The sequence below is a fragment of the Copidosoma floridanum genome, unplaced genomic scaffold (assembly GCF_036245765.1).
Source record: "Copidosoma floridanum isolate Cflo_tuat_1 unplaced genomic scaffold, Cflo_Japanese_pri ptg000030l, whole genome shotgun sequence".
Lineage (NCBI taxonomy): Eukaryota > Metazoa > Arthropoda > Insecta > Hymenoptera > Encyrtidae > Copidosoma > Copidosoma floridanum.
Genome location: NW_028321907.1, coordinates 12207072 through 12231315, shown reverse-complemented (window position 1 = coordinate 12231315; position 24244 = coordinate 12207072). Strand labels below are relative to the sequence as shown.

Genomic DNA, 24244 nt, shown 5'->3' with positions numbered 1-24244 from the left:
CGCCATCTAGCGGTCGTGATTTTTTTGGCCAAAAATTGCTTCTGAAATTCTGAAGGAGAGCTTTAGGCAGCTTAGCCCTAGAGCCATTTAATCACTTATAAACCAGCCGCAACTCTTGAAATAGATACAAAATAAATAATTAACGATGTTTGTGCTACTTGCGGCAAGTTTGCAGTGTATGTTTTATACGAATATTGACCTCCTATATATGTATACTTTCGAGTAATAGATAAATTGTAAACTTGCCGCAAACAGCACAAACATCGTTAACTTTTTATTTTATATTTATGAAATTAGTTGCGGCTGGTTTATAATTGACAACATGGCTCTAGGGCCTAAAATATCTAAAGCTTTCCTTCAGAATTTTAGGGCCACTTTTTAGTTTAGAAATCTGAAACGCTAAAACCAGCCGCAACTAGTTGTGTAGATAGAAAATAAAAAGTTGACATTGGCTGTGCTGTTTACGCCAAGTTTACAAATAATCTTTTGCCTGAAAATCGACCTCCTATAAGAATATTAATACTTTTGTATGAATAATAATTTATCAATTGCATTGTAAAATTACGTGTGAAATGAAGAGTTAAAAGTAAAGTTTGAAATTATGTCATTGTTTACTGTCATTGAACATTTCGCATGTGTGCAATAAATTGATACAGGATTATACAGATACCTATTATTTTGCTGGGTGAGAAAGACGGATATTTGGTTTTGTTAGCATATTCCAGCGGTAATAATGCATATTTGGAATCTATGTTATATATTTATACAGCTTAAAATGTTTAAATATTAATCATGTGTGCCTATATTTACCAACTTATTTGTATAAATTGAACTTTATACAAAAACTCATGATACAATCATTGATTGTCTCAATCATTATTCTAAACGTTAGTGAAAAAGGCGGTTAAGAACGTATACTTAGCCTGCGGAGTCCGCAGTGCGGACTATGGGTGTATTCCGCAAATGCTGCCAGCAGTTAAGTTACGTAGGTCGTGGTAACGCCGCATGGTCGGGCAGCGCTAGCGTCAACCTGTACTAACTGTCGGTGGGTTCCGCATGTCAACAAACTCCGAAATATCAGATGGCATGGGAGAGAAAACTCAGAAAACAGTAAAAAATATCAAAGTTTGTTGACATGCGGAACCCACCGACAGTTAGTACAGGTTGACGCTAGCGCTGCCCGACCATGCGGCGTTACCACGACCTACGTAACTTAACTGCTGGCAGCATTTGCGGAATACACCCTTAATCAATTATAAACCAGCCGCAACTCATCTTATGAATAGGTAATAAAAAGTTGACGTGGTCTGTGCTGTTTGCGGCAAGTTTACAATCCATTTTTTACCCAAAAGTCTACCTCCAAAAATATAGATATTCGTGCTCTCTTTACCAGAATGATAAAATCAGAGGCTGTACTGATTCGCTGATTCACACAACACAACTCGCGTTTCAACCATAGTAGTGACTTTTCAGGTGATAGGACTTATAGGGACTTCATATAGTTACATATAGGTATAATCGTATAGCATAGAAGAGAGCTTCATTTTTGATACATCACGTTTGTGTTATTGATAAACTGAGAAAGTGACAATTAAAAAAAAAAGTGCCTTTAATCGGACCTTTGTCGCCAAAAAGCTTGATAAAAAGAAGAGACTGTTTAAAGCAGACTTACTTGTGAATCATGGTAAGTTCGAAAAGATCGGCAAAGTTAACCTCAAAGGCGCTTCCTCTGTGTGTTGATTTAATTTTCATGGCAATTTCTTGGTATTTTATCTTGAGATAGAATTTTAATCATTTATAATGTTTACTTAATCATCTGTTCAGTTACTTTTGGGATAAAGTGTTTTGTATTTGCGGTCATCGTATGGTTGTGCAGCTTATTATTGTCGCGTCATCGTACACGAAAACACCGGTTGTCTGTGCCAATATTGCTATTTGAAGCTTTTTTAGAACAATGAAAATGATGAATTTTGTCGTCAATAATGAATAATTACTTATCAGTTATCGCAAAACCATGAGTAGCTTGTCAAAGTTGTTTTTTTTGTCTTCGAGTAGTTCCGGAATCAGTATGACAGTGATGTCACTGTTTGGAGTCCCCAAGGTCGTTTGCACCAGGTTGAATATGCCATGGAAGCCGTTAAATTGGGATCAGCTACAGTTGGTCTTAAAAACAAAACACACGCGGTGATTGTGGCCCTGAAGAGAGCAACATCAGAACTATCTTCTCATCAGAAAAAAATGTTTGTCATTGACAAGCACATTGGCATGGCCATGGCTGGCCTCACAGCTGATGCCAGAATGTTGAGGTTTGTTGTTGATTGAAATTACGTGATGGAATTGTTAATTATTTGTAACATGTGATTTATTTACAGCCGATACATGAGAACTGAATGTTTGAACTATAAATATGCTCATGATGATCATCTGCCAATAAGCAGGCTTATTACGCAAATTGGGAACAAGATGCAAACCTGCACGCAACGTTACGATAGAAGACCTTATGGTGTTGGACTTTTGGTTGGTGGATACGATGTAAGACGTTGAGCCCGTTATTTTACCTTATTCACCGATTTGCGAAAGACTCATAAACAAAAATGTCTTTTTTCAGGATCAAGGGCCGCACATCTATCAAACTTGTCCATCAGCAAATTATTTTGATTGTAAGGCCATGGCTATTGGTGCCAGGTCGCAAAGTGCGAGAACGTACTTGGAGAAGCATCTCAATGATTTTCCTGAATGCGAATTGGATGAGCTCGTCAAGCATGGTTTGAGAGCTTTGCGTGATACACTTCCCAATGAAACAGATTTGTCTCCAAAGGTTTGTTTGACTATTAAATAAAATTTTTACACAGCTAACTCGAGTGCTCATACAACAATTCTGAACTTCGTTACAGAATGTGTCAATTGGAGTGGTTGGTAAAGGTACTGAGTTCTCAATTTTGAATGAGACTGTGACTCAAACCTACTTGTCAGGAATCGAAGGTGAACGGATTAGACCTACTGAGGGCGAAGTACAGCCTGTAATACAGTCTGATGATAGACCTCCACAGGATCCACCCTCTGATCCAGGTCCAAGAGATCCCTCAGTTGCCGTTGATACGGAAGAGAGGCCATCAGCCATGGACACGGAGTAAATCAAAGTAAATCTCCCTCTATTTCGCAACTATGAACTAAGATTTTTCAACTACGATTAAAATAAAAATAAAAATAAATATTCTGTCATTATTTCCTGATTTTTTAAATTTTCTTTGAATAAATCATATTTATACAGCTAAAGTAATAAATTAATCAATGATCATTAGCGCACATGTATTTCTGAGGTAAATAGGTACTTTTTATAAAATTTGTACTTCACCTTTCAATGGTGCTGTGTTACATACGATATAAAAACATTTACACACAAATACAGAAAAATATTTTTATTTATTAACAATTATTTTACAGCAAAAATAAAGAAAATGTTTCCCTTATTTTAAATCAAACATAACAACGGCGTAATTTAAATAAATTGCATGCCTAATTTTACAATAACTAACATAATTCATGGGATTTAGGATTTTTTCTTTACTTATGTGTATTCTCGTGCATCTTTTTTACTCTGTTTTTCTTTTAAAACGTTCGTTAAGAAGTATTCACCAGCTTTGTATGATGATCGCACGAGAGGTCCACTTGCTGTGTAAAGAAAGCCCAGCTCCTGTCCGACCTTTTCCCAAACTTTGAATTTTTCCGGTGTAACGTATTCGATTACTTTTAAATGTCTTTTTGTGGGCTGCATATACTGGCCAAGAGTAACAGCTTCAACACCAACTGATCTGAGATCTTTCATAGTTTGCATCACTTCTTCGTCTGTCTCTCCAAGACCTAACATGATTGATGATTTTGTTATCAAATCTGGGTTGACCTTTTTGGCCTCTTCTAACACTGATAGTGACTGCCTGAGAGGAAGAAAGAAATAGCTAATTACGAAATTTGTTGAATGGTTACTGCTTTTTGGTCATAAAAAAAGTTTACTTACTTATATCTTGCGCGTCTATCGCGAACAAAAGGTGTCAATCTTTCTACAGTTTCTATGTTGTGTGCATAGACATCTAGGCCTGAGTTAACAATGGTTTTTACACAGTCAAAATTTCCTTGGAAGTCTGGTACTAAACATTCGACTAGAATATTGCTTCTGTAAATGAAATAAATGATTTGGTTAAATTTTACTTAGTAAATAAGTACCACTGATTGATTTACCTTTTCTTAAGTTCCTGAACTGTAGCAGCTATGTGGCATGCACCTCCATCAGGTATATCTTTTCACAAGAAAACAAGTCGATTATTTTCTAGGATAAGGTGCAAGTAAAATCTTTGTAAATCACAATCTCACCATCGCGATCTACAGATGTCAACACAACGTAATCTAGTCCCCAGTCTGTAACTGCTGTTGCTGTATTACTTGGCTCATCAGGATCCAGTGGTGGTGGAGCTCTAGCTGTTTTAACAGAACAAAATCTACACCCTCTTGTACATGTATCACCCATGAGCTGCCAAAAATGGAAAGAAAATATTTAATTGCAAACGTTATAAAATTTCTTCACAAATCAGAAATCAGTCATTATAGTGCAAGTACCATTATAGTAGCAGTAGCAGTTCCGTGTGTCCCACCACCCCAACATTCACCAATGTTGGGGCATCTAGCTTCCTCACACACTGTACTCAGTTTTAAATCTCGGAGTTGAGATTTGATTTTGGTAAAGTTTTTGCCCATAGGAATTTCAGTTTTCAACCACGGAGGCAATCGCAACCTCGACTCATCTCCCTTTTCCAATTTGAGAACTCCATCGTACTCACTTGCAGTGCCAGATAAAAAGTTTTCCAACTGGGGACCATCAGCCAATTTGTCAGAAAACTCTTGTTTGGATGTTTTGGAACAGCATGTGTTCTAGAATAAAAATATGTAATGATCAATGACTACTCAAAACTTACTGTTGTACAACTCGTTATTACGTACTGCTGTGTGAAACTTCAATGCTGGGGTACATTTTGCTCCAGTGTTTCTTGTCATGCGTAACATTTTGCCAGATAGTCAACTATAGGCAAAGAAACTAAAAGTTAAAAAAAAACTACAACAAATTAGTCTCTACATAAGGAGTATATGTACACAATTTTCAAGGGCATCTTCAAATATTGAGTAATATTGCAAAACTAACATCAAGTTGAAGTATGATTTATCAGTATGAAATCAGTAACACACGTACTTTGTTATGAATCAATTGATTTGTGAAATTTAAAAAATCATGTATTTCGTAATCTAATCAGAAATTGTCGACTCATTTATATACTCATAAATATTTTCCACTGAACACACAATTTGACAAAGTCATTGATAGTCGACAAAGTTTTAATAATAATTTTGTTTTAATGCTATTCTACTAAAAGAACAGGAAAGAAAAAATTTGTTCGAGTAAGGTGAATATTTACGTACATTTTATTCCGTTACACTATTTTCAGTCTGTCAATCGCACACTGTGTATAATGTGTATGTGTGTGTGTGTACATAAATTTAACCTTAAAAAAATAGTAAAAAAATTTGACAGTCAACTTGACGCATCAGTTGATCGCAAGTGACAGTCACGACGCTTGGCGACAAAATTCAAAACACAAATTTCAACAAACTCGAAATGCCTTTATTCAAATACATTTTGTATACAAAGTACGTCATATATACAGCTCCAAAGTGTTACAAAATTTTTTTTTAATGTATTAGCCCAAAATTATTTAACAACAAATTCATAAACTTACACAGCAGTACTCCACATTGAAAAAAGGGTAATAAAAAATCCTACAAATCCTTATTCTCTAAGCTCTTTTTAAACTTGAGTATCTACAGACTTGGACACAATTATTTCATGGATTTTTTAGATGTGAGTTTTTTTTTTTTTTTTTTTTTTTCTAAATAAAGTGCATTCTTTTTTTTACAGCAGCTCTAAGTACAATACGACTTAGACATTAATTATTGTCAAACATTTTGATTAAAATATTTTTTCTAACATTATAAATTGGTTTTTCTGTTAAATGATATAATACACTGGTTTTGCTGTAAAAAATTGCGTTCAACACTGTGTTGTAAGTAGTTATTTAATAAAAAAATTATATTGGCATAAATAATGCACTATGCATTTAGCAAAAAATTGTATTTTTAAAAAATCGACAGAGTATCTGTGCCCAAGTTTTGGGTATCTACTTTAAAGAGGGAGAGAAAAAAAAAGTGTTATTTGTCCTTTTTGTCCGGGAAGTCGTGTCCGGTGCTACTGAGACAGGAAAATTGATCGCAAGTCTCGTTCCGGTTCGATCCAACAATGACGGCCGATTGGATGAGAGATTTTAGCTCGTCGGATAGATAATCGGCGACTAGAATGTTACTGTGGATCCTAAAAACGAAGGAACATATTTTTGGTAAAATTGGTTCAAACGCTTCAAACGCTTTTTTTTTTGTGAAAGATAATAAAAATGTATCATGAGAGTAAAAAGTTCCATTATGACTTGACGTAAAAATATATTTACAAACTTCCGACATCCACAACTTTCGCAGTTAACAATTCGTCTATAAATGTTAAATTAAAAAAAAAAGCCAAGTACCGATAAACGGTTTTCGTAAGATTGTCGTTGGAAAGGAACACGCGTGCCAAGATAAATAACGTATTCGTTGTAAGGTCGATACATTTCGTACCTAAGTATTTAATTCAAAGTCGTGTAATCCCCCCAAAAATTTTTCGGCACCACTTAAAACTATAAATCACTCGAAGCGCTTTTGGTAACGGCACCACACGAAAAAAAAAAAAAAAACAAAACAAAACAAAAAAACCAAACATCTCTCAAAGATTTAACAAAGGAAAAAACCCTGTTTTCGTACACCACCCTCACCGTAATAACAGAGAGGCGCTCAACGACTCCACCCACCCCAAGCGAGCACCCGAAATCACCCCCCCTATATATAACCAATAAACCCCTCATCGTCCGCCTGCCCCTCGTTTCCCCGTACCATCAAAGTGCCTCCGACAAATCTCACGAGTACCAAATAATATTCACATCATCCCTCACCTAACGACCATCGGATCGGTACAACACAACATAAAAACCCTCCCCCCCCCTCCCCTCGATAATGCCCGAACTTCCCGTCACACGTTCAATTACGAGCCTCCATCATCATCATCATTACCCGCTGTGTACATAATGTACATACAGACTGTCGAACCAGTGCTCGAGTCCGGCGAGGTCCGAGGCTGCGTCGTAGGTGGCATTGCCCTCGACGGCCGTGCCATTGGTGCCGTTGTTTGTACTACCCTTGATGAGCTCGGCGCGGCTCTTGTCCAGCTCGTCGAGGTAGTCGCGGTGCACGTGACAGGCGAGCCTCGCCACGCACTGGGGACTTATCACCAATTCCTGGCGATGATGGCCGGCCACTGGTGGTGCACCGCTGACGTTCCTGTCCTGTTGGTCCTGGACCACCTGCTGCTCAGAAGGGAGGCAGATTTTATATGTAGCATGTATACGGTACACTTGACGAGGTATCGATCTGATGGTTTAGCGCGGCTGATGGAGATGACGACGTGCACCGGGTGGGCTTTTGCGGTCAGGGGTCGAGAGCGTCGATGGGGAGGGCTTGGTTTTAGGGGCGTTTGGAAAAAAACAAAAGGGTGCACAGTCGAGCATGTGCTTGTTAGGTGTATTGCCGAGTAATTGCTGAGATACACGTATATGTATATGTATATACAAACGCGCAGTGCGAGAACGTGCTCGTTTTGCCCAAGGAGTCATTAAGCATCAAGCACTGTGTGGTGTGTAGGTACGATGGGAGCGTAGCGTGTTCTCATCTCATGCATATTGTATGTGTGCGCGTGCAGAGGGTAATTGGAAAGCCTCGGGAAAGAACAAAGGGATGAGGGACCGAAAAAAAGTAGAGACAAACCTCGTTAGGCTCCTTCGGCTTGATGTAGCCCTGTAGCAGGGCGGTGAGGGCAAAGTTGTCGGATTCGATTTCGGGGCCGGACGATGAGCGCTTTCTTCTGCGGCGACGGCCGGATATGACGCTGATCGGCAATAGGACGGGGTTGGTGGCGAGAGCCGCGGCGGCGCCGATCAGGGCGACTCCGGCCAGCGCCTTCAGCGCCACTGCCTGTTTTTCATAATTAATTGCATTAATCCATACGAGTACTTGTATCGATGTGGGGTGACGATATGAGCTTGCATCTTTAACGGGTGATTGGTGTACTGTGACTTGTACTTGGGCCCCTCGTCGCTTTTTTTTTTTCATGCGATTTTTGCTGATTTTATCAAAAGGTTTTTTGAGGATTTTTAAGCTCCTTTGGGGGACTTTTGTCTAGAAATTCTTGTCGAGAAACCTCGTTGTCCCATAAAAATGTTTAAGATGACCAGGAATTGAATTTGAATGAAAATGTTTCGTGACTTTTTTTAACATCCCAAATAAGTTTTAACTGAGGCGATGTTTCTACAGTTTACGAAACAACCGATTATCGTGTCTCAATCGATCTCTCGTCAATTTAACGCCTTAAAACCTGTCAAATCGTCAATAATCAATAAACAAAAAGTAATTTCCAGCAACGTCGAGATCAATACTTGCGGGCTTGATTGGAGGCTCCCGAGAACAAAAGACGCTTCGATCGAGAAAAACCCTCGGAGGGAGTTTCTTCTGCGCGAGCCCCATAATTCTCCCGTATCCGGCTGTACAGACCCCATAAACCACCGCCCGGCGATAAATTCAATCAGCACGCACACCTCCCACACATTATAAGCACTACTTCGGGAGCCAAATTAAATAAGTAAAACAAGAGGGAAAGAGCCTCCTCCCTCCCATAAATCTCTGAGAGGGGGAAGAAAAAAAAAAGAAAAAAAGGGGGCTCTCGACCTTCTGAGTCTGCAGATTGGCGATGTTGTGCCCAGGTGGTCCAGTCGGTTCGCCCTCGAAGGGATACTCGGCTTCCGGCTCGTCGAGGCTACTGCTGACTCCCCCGTAACCCGGCCTTCTGTTGCCACCGATGTACGCGCCATAGCCACCGCCTACAGCTTGATAGTTGCTCGGCCGACTGCCCACGCCGAACCGGTCACCCGAAGCTGTACCATACCGATCCCCGTTTTGACCTGTACTACTACTACTACTACTACTGCCGGGACGTTGTTGTTGCTGCTGCTGCTGCTGAGCTGGACTAGTGAATCTGTGAATGAGATTTTATTGGTGCACCTAAATACCATTTTTTAACTCTTAACACTAGCAACGGTACAGTGTATAAACATGTACAGAAGGAAGGAAGATTGAAGAGTAAATGTAACTTGCCTGTCGCCGTCTACAGCTGCGTAGTTTGATGACGGCCGTTGGGCGTAGCCGTATCTGCGTGAGTAAGAAAATCATTTGTTTTTACGATTTATTAATAATTTTCTTTGCTCCATTATAATGTGTCTTTCTAATTATGAAGAGTAGCGTATAAATTAGATGTGCATAGGTAGAAAAAGAACAAAAGGTTGTAGAATGTAGATAATAGAGTTTTAATCGGCGGTAAAAGTTAATAGACGACGACTGTTACCGTCACGTCACGGCTTTTGTAAGACTGACCGTCAAATCATCTTAAGTTTTGATATAATATATATGTATATACGATTTAAGAAGCTTCCGTGACTATCGAATGTAAATAATGACAAAGTGTGTGGAGAGTTTTGTTTTGTGCATAAATCATCAAAATTCTAATAAATTACTCTCGGTAGTGGGCACGAATATTTGTACTTCTGGATTTTTTTTAAATGTGTGAAATTTTTGATTTTACAACTATACACTTGCTATACGATACCAAACAAAAAGTGTTTTTCAGCAACAATGGCACGATGAATTTTTTTGGACGATAAGAAATAATTCCCCGTAAAGTACGTTTTACAGATATTTGATCTGCCTTAAATATATTAAACTTTTAATGTTTCTTAAAAAAATTTTTATATCTCGAATTGTCAGTAAAAAATTGTAACGCAAAAAATTTGAAAGAGCAACACCACTCCTAAGAGTCCTTATCATGATAGGAGAAATAAAAATGACTCGTCAAACATCCAAATAACGCACAAAAGCGTAAAATAGTAAAAAAAAAAGCAAGAAAAAAAGAGTATACATAGGTGGGTTTGTAAAAACAAACATTAAAACACAATAAATCACCTGTCGTATGCGTAATGGTTCCTCTGATCATAGTAGGTTCTATCCTTGCCGTAGCCAAGGTAACTCGAGCTCTTCCACCCACTGCCACCGTATCTGTAAAGCAAATGCCCGCGGTCTTGTATACACTTTTCCCATCTACATGTAACTGATATATACATATATCACACTGTATCGCCAACGTATCCCTCGAGTAAAAGCAAGTGACATAAGTATAGGCACAGCACCTGTCTTCGTAGGGTCTGTTTCCGTGGTAACGGGGTGCGGGTCCACCGATGCTATTCCCTCGCTCGACGTCCAGCTCGTCATCGGACTCCTGCAGCTGCTGGCTGGACTTAATTTTGTCGTCAGAGCCAGCCGGCTTGTCGGATTCTCCTTCTGTTGAGTAATAGAAGCATTAGCTACCTACGGTTTTTACGGCGCTTATTGGCAATTATGGTGAATTGACACCGATGTCCCCCAAAGGGAGATCCAAACTTGCATATGTATAGGTATCGCTCTCTTGTTTCCTTCGCACTTCCTTTTTGCATTTGAAACTTCATTTGCAACGCTATATAGAAAGGATGAGCGTGGTGGTAATGATTTTACGGATTTAAATTTCCACGAACGAGTTGAAATTCCCTTTTTTCTCTCCCCTATTTTTTATTGTTTTTTAGTTGGTGTAATGATGAGCGTAGTTGTACAATATACTGAGTAATAAAAAGTATTTTTTTCAATAATTGTTTCTAATTAAAAATTGAGAAAAACAAAATAGTAAGATTTAAAAAAATTTATTTTAGAATTTATTTATTTATTTTTTATTGGAACGACTTATTTTTATTTAAACCTCATTTAATAAATAAAAAATCATGCATTGGGCTCTGAAATAAAAAGTACTTTTTTTCCATATTTTTTTCTGATTTAATACGTAAAAAACTTTTTTTTTGTAGTTGAAATGTATTATATATTTAAAGAGAATAAAATTGAAAAGTGGAAAATAGTTAAATAATTGGAGAGGTATTACAGTCTTTTTTTTCGTTTTAACGTAATATATTATTATCTCATTTGATAAATAAAAGAAAATGTTTAGTACGCTTTTTTTATTATGAAAAAAGTTTTTTTTTTCATAATTTCTCCTGATTTAATGCGTAGCAAACATATTTTCATAATTAACAATCTATAATTATCGTAGCTATCGTACGTAAAAAATGCATCACATTTCCAAACAAAATAAAATTTAGATGTTAAAAAATAGTAAAATATTAAAAATGGTATTTTAATGTATCATTATTTTATTTTGATGTATTATTATTATTTTAATCTTATTTCAAAAATTAAAAAAAATCGTGCAGATGGCTTTGAAAAAAGAAATTTTTTTCCCATAGTTTTTTCAAATTAAATGCAATACAAAAATTTTTTCAGCAGCTGCAGTGTATCATAATTTAAGGGAAATTGAAATTAAAAAAAAAAAAAAAATATTGAAAGTGTTGAAAAATCCGTAAAATAATTACACCCAAGTTAATTTGGTACCAACTTTCTCTTTTTAAATTGAAAGTACATGTAAACCGATAATAATCAACAGCTGCATTTCAAACTGATTAAGAGAAGATCTGATCCAGCCTCGAAAGATAAAATCAAGGTAGAAAGTCACCTGAAAGCATGAAATGCAGTTAGAAAATGTCTATTCTTAAACAATTGTCGCAATTGAGTGTATGAAGAGAAAAAAAAAATTGCTCCCACCTATTGCGCCTGCAGTTGGCCCTACGGTCCTCGTCTTCTTGGGTTTGGCCACCTCGGTGCCATTATCGTCAAAAAGCTCCTCTGTGACCCTAGGCGGGGTAATACCACTCAGACGATGGTGAATCTCCCCCAGAGGCGGTAATCTCTTATTCCACGCCGCGAACTCCGTGGTCCGCGCAGGTGGACTCAGCCTATCGTCAATGATCCTCCGAGCGATTTTCCAGCCCGGCTTCGCAACTTGTGCCGTCTCCTCCAAGCTCGAGTTCGTCGTCGTACTGCCCGTCGTCGTAGTCGAGGTTATCGTCGTCTCCTCCGTGACGCTGGTTCCTCTGCAGCTCGTCGCCAATGCAACGAGCACCAGCAGCAATAACGATCGCGAAACTCGCGCACGCGACATCATGGTTTTGGAGCTCTCAGCGGGCTCTGTCCTGCGAGCGAGCCATCTGAGCCGATTGGACGATGGTCAGGCAGTGAATGTCGCGGTCGGGGCTGGCCTGGGCTTTTTATATTTTATTACACCGTGCGTGAGACGCGGGGACGATCCGTGGCTCGCTCATTAACGTGTCTACATGTATATACATGTGCACATGTAATGTGCAGATCGTCACGCCTCGCGTGCGTACGCTTTTTGTTATTTTCTGTAAATCGGCGCTCTATTAGTGGAGGTTTCGACATGCGCGCATTCGCTCTCTTGCGTTTTACGTCCCCCTAAGTTGCTAAGGTTGTCTCGGTTCGTTGTTTTGATTTACTTATTTTTTTAGAGTGCATTGCCAATTGCAGAATTGAGTACAATCGTTTTATAGATTTTGAAACGTATGAAAATAACATTTTTTTCCAAAAATTTAATTTACCATCATTGAAAAAAAAATATGTTAATAACTTAATATACTACAATACTCGACAAATATAAAAAAAAAAAAAACAGAATCTAACCAATTATTAAAATTTTTTGAAAATATTTTGTTTATTTATTATTTTTAATTTTTTTGAATGATATAATAAACTACATTTTTGTAAGAAAAAATTTAATCTTAAAAAAATATCACAGATAAAATCTATACATTATGTTTTTAGAAAAAAATTGTATCATAAAGTAATAGTTTTCGTAATCACGAATCGTTTCTCCAAAGAAAGAGAATCATTGATGCCTACAACTGTTGAGTAAGGGTGTAAGGAATCATGTTTACATAGTGTGTATGTATGCCACTTGTTGCACAAAGTGATTTAACGCGTCGTGGGTTTCGTTGATTTGTTTGAATGATCTGGGAAACGGAAGAATACGTAAACAGAGTTTTACTTCCTGTTAATAAAACGAGTGTTACCACTACATGCGTATTATATTCTCTTGTTGTTATGCTTTCTGAGCAGATAATACGTGTATATACATATATGTGTAAGCGTCTTGTTAGTGTTACCATAATAGCAAGATCAATAATTCGTTCTGCTGGTGAAGTAACAACCTTTTTTTTTACGAATAATTTTTGTTTTGTTAAAAGTTTATTCGTTAAATAATTTTTTGTATTTATTTAGTAGTTTTATTTGTTAATGTTTTCTTGTTTTCAAAATTATTAAAGTCATTTCAAATTCTCGTTAAAGAGATGTAAAATTCGCTTTCTTTAGGTACTAAAATTGTTGAAAAATAATTGTTTAACTAATTAAAAAATTACATCGTCTTTTAATGAAATAGTGAAAAGCAGTCGCATTTATTTTTAATGGATACGGAAACTCTGTTTCCTGTATGATTCTTGCACATTTCACTCGACTTTCTCAAGCGCATGGTATTAAGAACATACCTCTACGAATGTTCTCGATTTCATTACGAGCTTATCATGTTTGTAAACATTTTAATTTGGTGATAAGTGAAACTCAAGACTCGTGATGATTTTATTCAAAATCTTTTAATTTGTAAGTTTTTATTGTTTAGATAACCAAATAGTTAAAAAAAATTTTTTTTTGATAGATTCAATAAATACAAAGAGTATTAGAATTTTATATTTTAAATAAAAAAACGTTGTGCTGTTTATTTACTACAAACGACATCTCCTACTGTAAATTTTCGCACCGTAAAAATAAAAAATATGCTTAAACAAGACAAGGAAAAGTTGAGCAATTATCCTTATCTCTATTCTATGTGGTAACTAATTTACTTGAGGGAAGTGAATTATTCCACATTAAAAAGTAAAAGTAGACCTCTTCTAGCGTTAAAACAGTTTTACGTAATGAATTATCCCTTCAAGTAAACGTGATAGCACACGCACAAAATTTATCACTCCAAACAAAAATCTCAAGTTTTAAAGTATGACCACAATAACTCCTATCGCAACGAAAAGATGAGCAAGATCGTCAAAGTAAAAAAAAAATCGCCCACGCATCCGATTTGCACAACGAAAAATAAATGTAAAAAAAAAGAGGACTCGCTCACGCAGCCGCTGATGAAGAGATAACGAATCCGCAGCCTACACCCATAGCCCCCATCGTCGCTGTGTTCATGACAACGGAACAAAAAAGAGTGGCTGGGACAATTTGTTCCGCACAGACTTTTAGCGCCTCTCTTGTGCAATTACTGTAATAACTCGACGACGCATGTGGCTTTTACTTTCGGTTTCATCAGCAGCTACCTATGCCAGAACGAAATTTAAGATCTAGATATAAATGCTAAACGAGAGAGAGAGAGACAATACTTATGCGTGCGTTGGAAGGGTTTTCAGGTACTCCCGAATTTGCTCTTAACGTCGAGGGAGGTCCTTCAAGGAGTTTTGGTTAACCGCGATGTCTTGGAGGAGTTTTCGGAGACTCGAGACAAGCGCGGGGGGATTCACAAGTCTTCGCGAGATAGTTGTGTATACGCATTAGATGGTACTGAAACATGTCTATGGTATTACGAGTCTCTATGGGAAGTTTTTAACGACGGGCGAGAGTTTCTTCATATACATAGTCCTTGTCGTCGTGTTTAATTGTCGGGACGGACTCTCTCACGGGAAGTTGTAAAACACACTTGAGGCAAATTTTCGTGATTGGATCTCGTTTTTGACTTTGAAAGGATATATTTACTCAAATCTCTTGCGTTACAATTATTGTGTCTAAAAACATGATGCATTACTATTTGTTCTGCAAATTATTTTTACAGTACATAGAACAATTTATTTCCACAACATAAAATACATCCGTATTTTGAGAGATATATAAATTTTATTTCAGAAAAATAAATTGGTACACTTTTTGTTGGGAACTTTTTTTTATACTTAATATTATATTAAAAAAATTTTCCACAAGTAAATTGTAATTTAAAGTATTTGAGCATCTACAAAATAATGGTACCTAATACCTACTATGAGAACAATGAGCGGAGGAGGTATTTTATTGGGTGGGCGATGAAATGAGGAATTATGCTATTTCAGATAATGTGTCGAGTCTCGAGATTTGATGGGAATACTTAATTTCGTTCATGCCAGTCAATGGATCTCATTACTAGGGAGTCCAAGAGTCGGGAAAGTAATTTCGCTGGATCAAGTGTATTGGTCTCTGCCAAAGTAATGACTTTATGCTTCTCTTATCTCACGGACATACACAGAATTACATTTTAGATTCAGATTTTTATATCGTCCGATACAAAATATTTGACAAAAATCGTAATTAACTTTTATTATTTTCTTATAAATTTTTTTTTTAATAAAAAATAAAGTTTGTTTTTTGAATGTAGTTCAAAAATTTTGTCAATAATCTTTAAAAACAAAGGCAAGCCATGCCCTGTATACACGTGATTCTGCTTTATCTTGACATCGCAGAAGCACGTGTTGGCTGTCGCATCTCTAGTTACTCATACTCTCATTTATGAGCTCATTCGTCTTTGGCACATTGACCTTATCTTCTTGATTAACTTAGTTACGGCTTAAATCATCGTCAATCTATATCTTTCGGATACATGTGGAAAGTCTCTTAGAATCAGTTGGCTCTACGCCTCGTTGGATTATGTTAGATATACGCTGTTTCTCAATTCTAAGACGAGATTATTTATTATTTTGTTGGAACAATTTGCAATTTATTCTTAAGTGTCAGACAATAATGGATTAGGTGTGTCAAATCTATAAGGTGTGAATAACATAGATTTTTGGAAAACATTTCTTTAGTTTTTCAGTGCTTTTGTTGGATTTATAATTCTTTAATTTGAGGACGACAGCATGTAATGAGACATTTCATTGCGTTTTCATTCCCTTTCAACAAATTAATAAAATTACTGAACTATGTTCGCAATGGAAAAAGTGGTAGAAAAAAGTAATTTATTAATGTGCTCGAGAACAATCCGAACTGTCCTGTGGTACAAGCCTCGATCTTTTCTGAAATCGGCACAAAGTGGAAACTGAGCTAAAGGGTTTTTGTGCTCACATACGATGATACAATTGAATGATAATTGGTCTAAGTGTCATTAGTTATAAAAATATTGGCTACAGGGGTGAAACAATTGTAGTTAATCAATTTATTAACATAATATATCACATAATTGCTTTGAAACTTCAACATTTCGAGTGATTTATTGTTTTTTTTTAATTAGTTATACTTACAAAATGTGACCAGTCGTTGTTAATACACAAGTTATGGATGATTACATATTGTTTTTTACTATCAGTTAAAAATACGGTGAATGTTGTGAAACTTTACAAAATGTTACATACAAAATCATATCGATTATTGGCAAACCCTTGAGTCCTCAAAATTTCTATTGTTTAATGTCACATGTACTCTCTTAAAAGTACATAATACACGAAAATATTGCACTTCTAAATCAGAAGAAAAAGTTTTTTTCTCCCCTTTATGAAAATATTCTGATAATAGAAATGATATGTTGGTGTATTTTTAAGCACAAATTGGAAAATACTTGAAACAAGCCTTGTTTTAAAATAAGATAGAGTAAAAATTGATCCTCCGAATACACTTAAATGATGGTATATGTCGAGCGTGATATACTTATTACCTTAAAGCATCGATTGTTTTCTGTTTTTTCTTGGCATTTGTTTGGTATAGAATATAGAAAAAATATTCTTTGGCTATTTTATTTTACTAAATTAAAATGAAACCTAACTACTAAAATATTTATCGTTGTTAATTACCAGTTGCAGCAATAATTGACGTTTTATAACAAAGCATTAAATACCAAAATTGCAGAAATGAAAAAAATATTTTTTTTTTGTGAAGAGCTAGAATTTTTTAATTTTTCAATTGAAGTTGAATTTTTTCATAACCATAATATTTTTTTTTTTATTATCAAAGACGGTAACATACGCTAAAAAACGATTAAATGGATATTTAAAAATAATTCTCAGTGTTATCCCAAGTCTGATTGACAGCACAAAGAACATTTGTGTCTTAGAAAAGAAATTTTTTGTTCTACTTTGTTTTTTGATATTTATAATTTATATCTATAACACACATGAACTTTGTGTTAAACCCTGTTGAAGAATTGAAATTTTTTCTTGTAATATAGGAAAAAATTGTTGAAAAAAAAAACTTTGTTCTATGCACGACGATATCAATACTCATGATGATAAATATTGATATAAAGTCATGATGCACTTACACACATCAGATATTTTTTTTATATCAGCCATATTTGATGAAGTAGCCTTCCTGCATCAAAACTTTCAGATTCAACCATAATTATCACTGTAAACCCAAGGGCATTCAAACAACGCGCAAAAAGCCAGTATCAGATCAAATGTCTATTTTATCAAAAATCAATGCGACACTGTTGAGTCACCAAATTAATTTTTCATCTCTTATTCTTCCAGTACTACGGAGGTGAAAAATTTTTCCCTCATTTATTAACATTCCCATCTCGTGATTTGAATCCGAAGCCGAGTATATTTTTTTCGTGCTCGAGTCACATGATAGATCTCGTATTATACCTCAAGCAACGAAACATCTTGCTAAAAAGTACACACCAGGGTAGGTCGAGAAAACACCCGTAGCTGAGAAGGATAAGACGGGCCAGCCACCTGGAATCCTCAGTTCCTGGCGTCTTCCTCCCCCTCCTCCAAAATCTAATCCAGACTTCTCGGCTCAGCGCGGATTACGTGGCCGGAATTACCACGTGTCACACCTATACTCCTCCACCTTATCCTCCCTTATATTTTCCTTCCTTCCTCGGATCAGAAAATCCACTTGATGTAACTCGCATTATGTACACAGGTACGGGTATACCATAGACCTCCCGCTGTTGTCTCTCATTAAGAAGAGAAAGGCGGTATACGCGTGAGGAAAAAAAAATAGGAACAGCGATAAAATCGGTCAGGCGTCGACGAGGAAAGAACTGGGGAATAAAAGACCACAGACGAGAGAAATCGTCGCCAGATTAGCAGCCAAGACGGGACCAAGTGGCGATAGGAATCGTAAAAAAAAAGAAAAAAAAAGAAAAAAAAAAAAAGGACACGTAGATCGCGTCAATTTGTTCCGCTCGGATCTCTTCTGGCGCGTAATCGTCACAGAAATGAGATGTCTCGGCGATCGTGGAGCGTAATATTTACCCATGGCGTGATGCGCCGATGAAGGGAGAGAAGACACAGAGGGGCGAGCCAGGAAGGCAAAGCTTAGGGGAGCCGCGTCGAGAAGGGAGAAAAAGGGACGTTTTCTCGGCGAGAGCAGATAAAAGGGAGCCAGTAGAGGAAGAAGTGCGCGCGAGCGAGGGTACGGACGTCGGAGTAGGTGTACACGGGAGGCTGTGTCGCCGTGGTGAAGAGTGGCCGGAAAAAAAGGGCATGTTGTAGAAGAAGGAGCAGTAGCCGTAGATAATGGGACGTCTGAGGTTCGCCGGGAGGAAAGTGAAGAACAAGGAGCCGGGGAATGAGGTATACGCGAGAACGACGGGAGCTAAGAGTGCGTGGGGTTTTGTAGTGCCGCTGGATTGTTTTTTTCTAAATGGCCAGGGTATAGTGGAAAGGGAGATGGAGCGGAGTGTGCATTACGTGCTTTTACGCCACTGCTGCTCGGCCTTTTTAGTTTCGCGGGGGAGGAGGTACGTATGGTAATGCAGAGAGGGTCGTTGGACCTCCGCAACAGCTGGTGGCTCTCTCGGTCCCTCTTTCCTTTTTTCATGGGTCGTGACGTCTGGTGGCAGGGATTTTTAGTTTGAGACATTGTAAGGGAAAAATTGTTAACGAGGGGACGTGGGTGATTACTATGTGACGCTTGGAATAGTGTTATTGTCCCCTGATGGCAAAAAATGCAGCTTTGAAAAGTTTCGAAAAGTTAGCTGAGTCTAATCAGTTGGCGTAACTTTCTTAACTAGCTCTGCCCTTTAGAAAATCCTTTGTTCGTGCGACTGGAGTTTTTTACAACTTCAAATACTGTAACTGTTCTCTAGAAAAAAGTTTCACTCCGAGTCGCGATTTTGTTCCTCACAATTCATTAGTTTAATTTACGAGGTGAAGATAATTTGGATGGGTCCTATAAAACGAAAGTTGATATTTTAGGTAGCATGAATCATTTTTTTCTCTCCATTGCATTTTACTCCGGCTTATTTAGAGTATACTCACGATTAAAGCTGTGGTGCTTACAGAGAAAGTGCCCAAAATTGTTTTTGTACCTGTACAATAACATGAAAAGTATAGAGTCTAACGCAAAGCTCATATTGAAAGTAAAACTGCTGATGTGCAAAAACGATTTTCGAACCGGTCAATAATCCCAAAAAGCTACTCCACATCCAATAACCAAGATAAATGTGGAGATTTCGTGAATTCAATTTCAAATTTAATATCTCATTCCCCCAACCTAAATCGTCGCATTAGCGAAAAAAGGCAGTCCACCCGAATTTCCTCGACGCGCTCCCGCGCATAAGCAGATTACAGCCTCGTTTACCTTTCAGATCCCCGCTCCAAACGTCCCTCCGAATTTCCCGTCAATACCCAAAAAGATCGATTCAAATTCAAAGCTACGCGGGCTTTCATCTCCACAAAAACACGCCCACCGATTCCTCGAGGAATCGCTCAATTACCCATCCAATAAACATATTCATCGCTCATCAGAAAAAGCCCAGCACCGGGAAAGTCAGATCCGTTCATTTCCCGTATTCATAAAATAGCCCATCTACGCATTAAAGAGATCGACCAAAAAATCAAAGCGGCAGTTCTCGCTTGATTAGCCCATTCTGCGGCTCGTGTAGCGGAACAGCCAGGTAATTTCATGTCGTCATTGAACTATCGACGCGGGGTAAGTACATCACACATTTTACCTTAAATTTAACAAACTCGGCCGAAAATGCGCACCTCTGCAGGAGAAAGACGAAAATAATCGTAGATGAGGGGGAAATACCCATTTCCCATCTAAAAAATAGGAGCATATGTATAGAAAGACGAGGTTGGGGGGGAGGGGTGAGAAAAGTCAAGGGAACCGAGACAGGGAGAGGGAGGAAGAATAGGAAAAAAAGAGCAGAGAGAGAGAGAGCCTTCATAGCGTGGGTGAAAAGAAGAGAAACTGGCTGCTTACAAGGAGGGTGGGGTGGATGTACGTCTCGCGGAGGGAGAGACAGAAAAGGGAGGAAATGGGGAGTGGAAGCGAGACGGATAGCTTTGAGCAATCAATACGCACATATCTGTGCTCGCGCACAGTATACATAGCTCATGGGGGCTCTGTTCTCTCGTCGGCTTGGCAACGGCGCTTGCGCATGGCTTTATAAATTCCGTAGTGTAGGTTCCCTTGATAAAAAAAAAAAGGAGTCTACCCCTCTATTACATGTACCTCTGGATCCCCCGTAGCGATGATGGAACGAATCTCGTTGATTTCGCCAAGGGGGACAACATCGCATCCTCCTCCCCCTTCCTTTCCGTCCTTCCGTGTGTACTCTCTCTCTCTCTCTCTCTCTGTACACCGCATCATTGTTAAGTGCATCGATGGGTACTCGCATTTTTTCCGATTTTATTTCCTTTTCCCTCTCTACTACCCTTGATTCAGGGTGTTTTTTGTCATTGCATTTTTGCGTCATCGGTAGATTTTTAATATCTAGGCCAGAGCACTACCGCAGAGATCCGTTTGCGAGATACCTGGAAACACAATAACACGTTGCACTGGAGGCTATACGTGTACGTGTGGAGGGCTCTTGAGTTCTTTGCCCCAGTTTTTTTTCACTTTTTTTTTACCGGAAAGAGGGAATGCGCGATGAGTTTAGTTCGCTGGCCCTAGTTTTTTGGGGGGACGATGCCAAGCGAGTTTCTGTTTATTGCTTTGTGTTACGGTAGAATGTCTTTTGGACATTTTTGACGCTTTTTGGCGTCAGTTATTACGTGGGGTGATGAAATGGAGCTACGTGCTTTTTGGGGTTTTTATGGAGATTAATGACATGTTCGTTTTGTATTGGTACTTTACTGTCACTACCGATCGTTTTGGGTATTCTATAGTAGCAGAATTTACAAAATTAAGGCTATTTTTTTGTGTATTATTTACAGTTTATACATTTATTTCTAATTTTTGAATTATTTTTTAGGTAGTATTTGCGACCAAAATTATAATTTTTTGAGCCTCGCTAAAACTGCTCAAAAAATAATTTTGTAATGGTACTATGATGGGTAATGTTACGAGATCTGTAGAAATTCTTAGAAAATCGAAAGTTCAATAAACCTAATTAAGATTTAACTTTGCCCTTGTACTCATGTTATGTATACAAACTAGATATATTTTCTTCATACGAGTCACCAAGTTTTCATTTTGGGATGACTGACTTAGAAAATTCACAAGCCTCTAGCATAGGTATGGGTGATGGAATCATATGAAAAAAATTACTGATACAGGCAGTCTTCGTTGATCACAAATTTGCATTTGCGAGAGTATTTTCCGTAGAAATATGAAATCGTGGGGTACATGTTCCCGAGGGGTGAGAAGCCTAATTTTTTTTTAACATTCATATTTTATAGTGTTCTGAGATATGAAAGTGATCTTACACTTTTCTTCTAAGGGGCAGATTTCTCATGTAATGTGGGTGAGTTCCTTGGCTAAACAAATTATCTATAAAACGGTGTTACATTGAAAATTATAATGTTAAAAACATTACTTTTTTATTGTATTATTTTTTGAACACAATTTTTTTTTAAATCTTTTTTTTTTTGTTTATCGTTTTGTGGCAAATCAGTTGTAGTTATCATATCGATTGGGCTCTGTTCTCGTCACAAGGCATATTCGTCTCTAACACAAATTAACCCAAACGACATGAATAATTCAAACTGTGATCTTTAAGAATCTGTTAACATTAAATAGAATTCGTTAAAGTATTCTGAATTTGTTGAAAAAGAACACTAAAAGTGTTCTTTACGTACTCCTGCTAAGTCTTCATGTTTAAATATTTTTATAACCCAAAAAGAACGTAAAATTACTACATCTGACCTATAGAATCCCAATGATAATCCTTTAAGAACTCTTTTTGATCAATTAATACGAAAAAACAAAGAAACCAATATTATATAAAAGAATTCTAAAATAATATAATCGTTATTTGTAATATCTAACGCATAGCGATAAAACCTAAATTATAAAGTAAAAAGAATTAAAACAAAATAACTAAAATTATAATTTGAAAATTAAATACTGTTAAAAGTGATTTTAAGATTATAAAAACGCGATCACAATTTAAAAGTAAAAAAAACAATAGTAAAATCATATTTATTTTGATTCTAAAATGTGTTTATATATAGAATCGTAACAATACACAGTTTTAAATGTATTAATTTTCGCAACGCATAAAAACCCAGGTATATGCACATGTTCGATTTCTCGGATATTAGTCAGTGTTCCAGATAGTAACAATTAATTTCTCTTTTTACAACCAAGTAAAATTCTAATATCAAGTCCAATAATTAAAAAAAAATTGAAAGTAAGATGGAAATATTACTTATAAATGTTGGGCAAAAAATGAAATCTTTTACGTGGAACATTAGTCGTATATAAGTACCTTATCAAAAACGATTATGTTATTTATGAACTATTTTGGCCCTACCTCTGTTGAAAGTAATATTTTCACCCCTTAACATCAAAGCTAGATTTTTATTTAAAGTTCAGGTTGGTACAAAAATAGTATATGAATTATAGGTAGAACTAAAGACTTTCCATTTTGTGACCAGCTCAAAACAACGCCCTGAAAAATGATGTTTTCACAATAATTTCTGATTTTCAGTAAGTAAAAAGTTGAAGTAACTGTAAAGTAAGAATAAAATTACTGATAGTCTGTAGTTCAATTAAAATGAAATAATTTTCTTGATTTTCATATTACCAAATGATATTTAAAAAGAAACCAATTAAAACAATAAGTGCACTGATAAGAAGTTGCTCAAAAGTGTATTTGTTAAAGTCTAAATATTACTAAAAACTGTAGATGCAAAACGAAGAAAATTTATCTTGAAAAATGTTTAAAAAACAGTAAACTTTCTTTCGCATCAAAAATTTCTTAAACTATAGTAGCTTGAATTGAAATAGTGGCGAGGGCAAAGACATAAATATGTTGTGTGAGTATTTCATATCAGTACTACCTAACTGCCTGACCACCTGTGTAGGGCCTTACTTTATAGCCTCGTTGCGTCAAAATTCTGGTGGCGTGATAATCACGTCGAATGCATCACGCATATGGTACGTGACACATGATAAAAAAATTAGGGTGTGGGTGTCACAACTTTTTGGAGAAGTGAAACTTCAAATGGTATGTGATTTTATGAAATTCGATATTTAAAAACATACCAGGCTCGAAAGCCGACTGTATTTATTTTAATGTGCTTGACTATGCTGAGATCATAGGTTTTATGCTACAAGTGTTAAAAGATTAAATGTCAAACTTGTGTCCTTAAAAACGTTTGTAAATTTGAACCCGTTATAAATGTTACTGACAAAATTAGCTTCGCGCAGAGAAAGAAAACCTTCAGAAAATTATCGAATCAAGCAAAAATTTTGTGTTAATAAAAAAAAAATGTGACTCTTAGTCATCGTTGTTTGTCGCAAACTGATATTTTTTTAAAACCAAAATCAAAATTTTTTAAACACAATAACGCTCGCCATTTACATTCGAACACATTTTTCTTAAATACTACTATAGGTACTATACATACAAGACAGAAAAACTTTCACAGATTTCACACTAAAATATATGCTCGATAGATCCGAAACAATAACCAAACATGTCTTTAGCAAATTTATTTGATCACTAACTCTCCTACCAGTATCGACTATAAAAGTCGACCCAATAATCAACAAATAAGAGAAAATCTCTATCAAACCCATACTACTTGAACATATCAAATACTTGCTCTGCATACCTTCTGTTCAAACTTCTAATTAAGATAAAAGATAGACCAACAGGCATTAAATCCAT

General features: G+C 36.7%; 3 protein-coding genes across 7 annotated transcripts in view; 2 read left to right on the top strand and 1 right to left on the bottom strand.

The window, feature by feature from the left end:
- Positions 1-1481: 1481 nt before the first annotated feature.
- Prosalpha6 (Proteasome alpha6 subunit) lies at positions 1482-3404 on the top strand. The gene is made up of 5 exons (XM_014358338.2): positions 1482-1684; positions 2056-2306; positions 2373-2532; positions 2609-2818; positions 2895-3404. The coding sequence occupies exons 1-5, from the start codon at positions 1682-1684 to the stop codon at positions 3132-3134; spliced, it is 864 nt and encodes a 287-aa protein (XP_014213824.1). The 5' UTR covers positions 1482-1681; the 3' UTR covers positions 3135-3404.
- Positions 3405-3468: 64 nt separating this feature from the next.
- Las (lipoyl synthase, mitochondrial) lies at positions 3469-5518 on the bottom strand. 4 transcript variants are annotated; one of them, XM_014358308.2, is made up of 7 exons: positions 5467-5518; positions 4993-5071; positions 4612-4923; positions 4369-4525; positions 4237-4294; positions 4016-4171; positions 3469-3935 (listed from the first exon to the last, which is right to left on the bottom strand). In XM_014358308.2, the coding sequence occupies exons 2-7, from the start codon at positions 5053-5055 to the stop codon at positions 3569-3571; spliced, it is 1113 nt and encodes a 370-aa protein (XP_014213794.2). In that variant the 5' UTR covers positions 5056-5071; positions 5467-5518; the 3' UTR covers positions 3469-3568. The 4 variants fall into 4 exon arrangements, with proteins under 4 accessions (XP_014213794.2, XP_089452883.1, XP_014213802.2 ...); XM_089596757.1 differs by having other exon boundaries at positions 4993-5086; positions 5467-5490; XM_014358316.2 differs by lacking the exon at positions 5467-5518 and adding an exon at positions 5143-5292.
- A 3703-nt stretch (positions 5519-9221) lies between these two features.
- LOC106646386 (uncharacterized) overlaps positions 9222-24244 on the top strand; it is a 39972-nt gene continuing 24949 nt past the window's right edge. For both annotated transcript variants that reach the window (XM_089596588.1, XM_089596587.1), the window contains exon 1: positions 9222-9391. In XM_089596588.1, the coding sequence (XP_089452714.1) occupies positions 9362-9391 (30 nt within the window). In that variant the 5' untranslated portion in view covers positions 9222-9361. The remainder of the gene's footprint in view (positions 9392-24244) is intronic.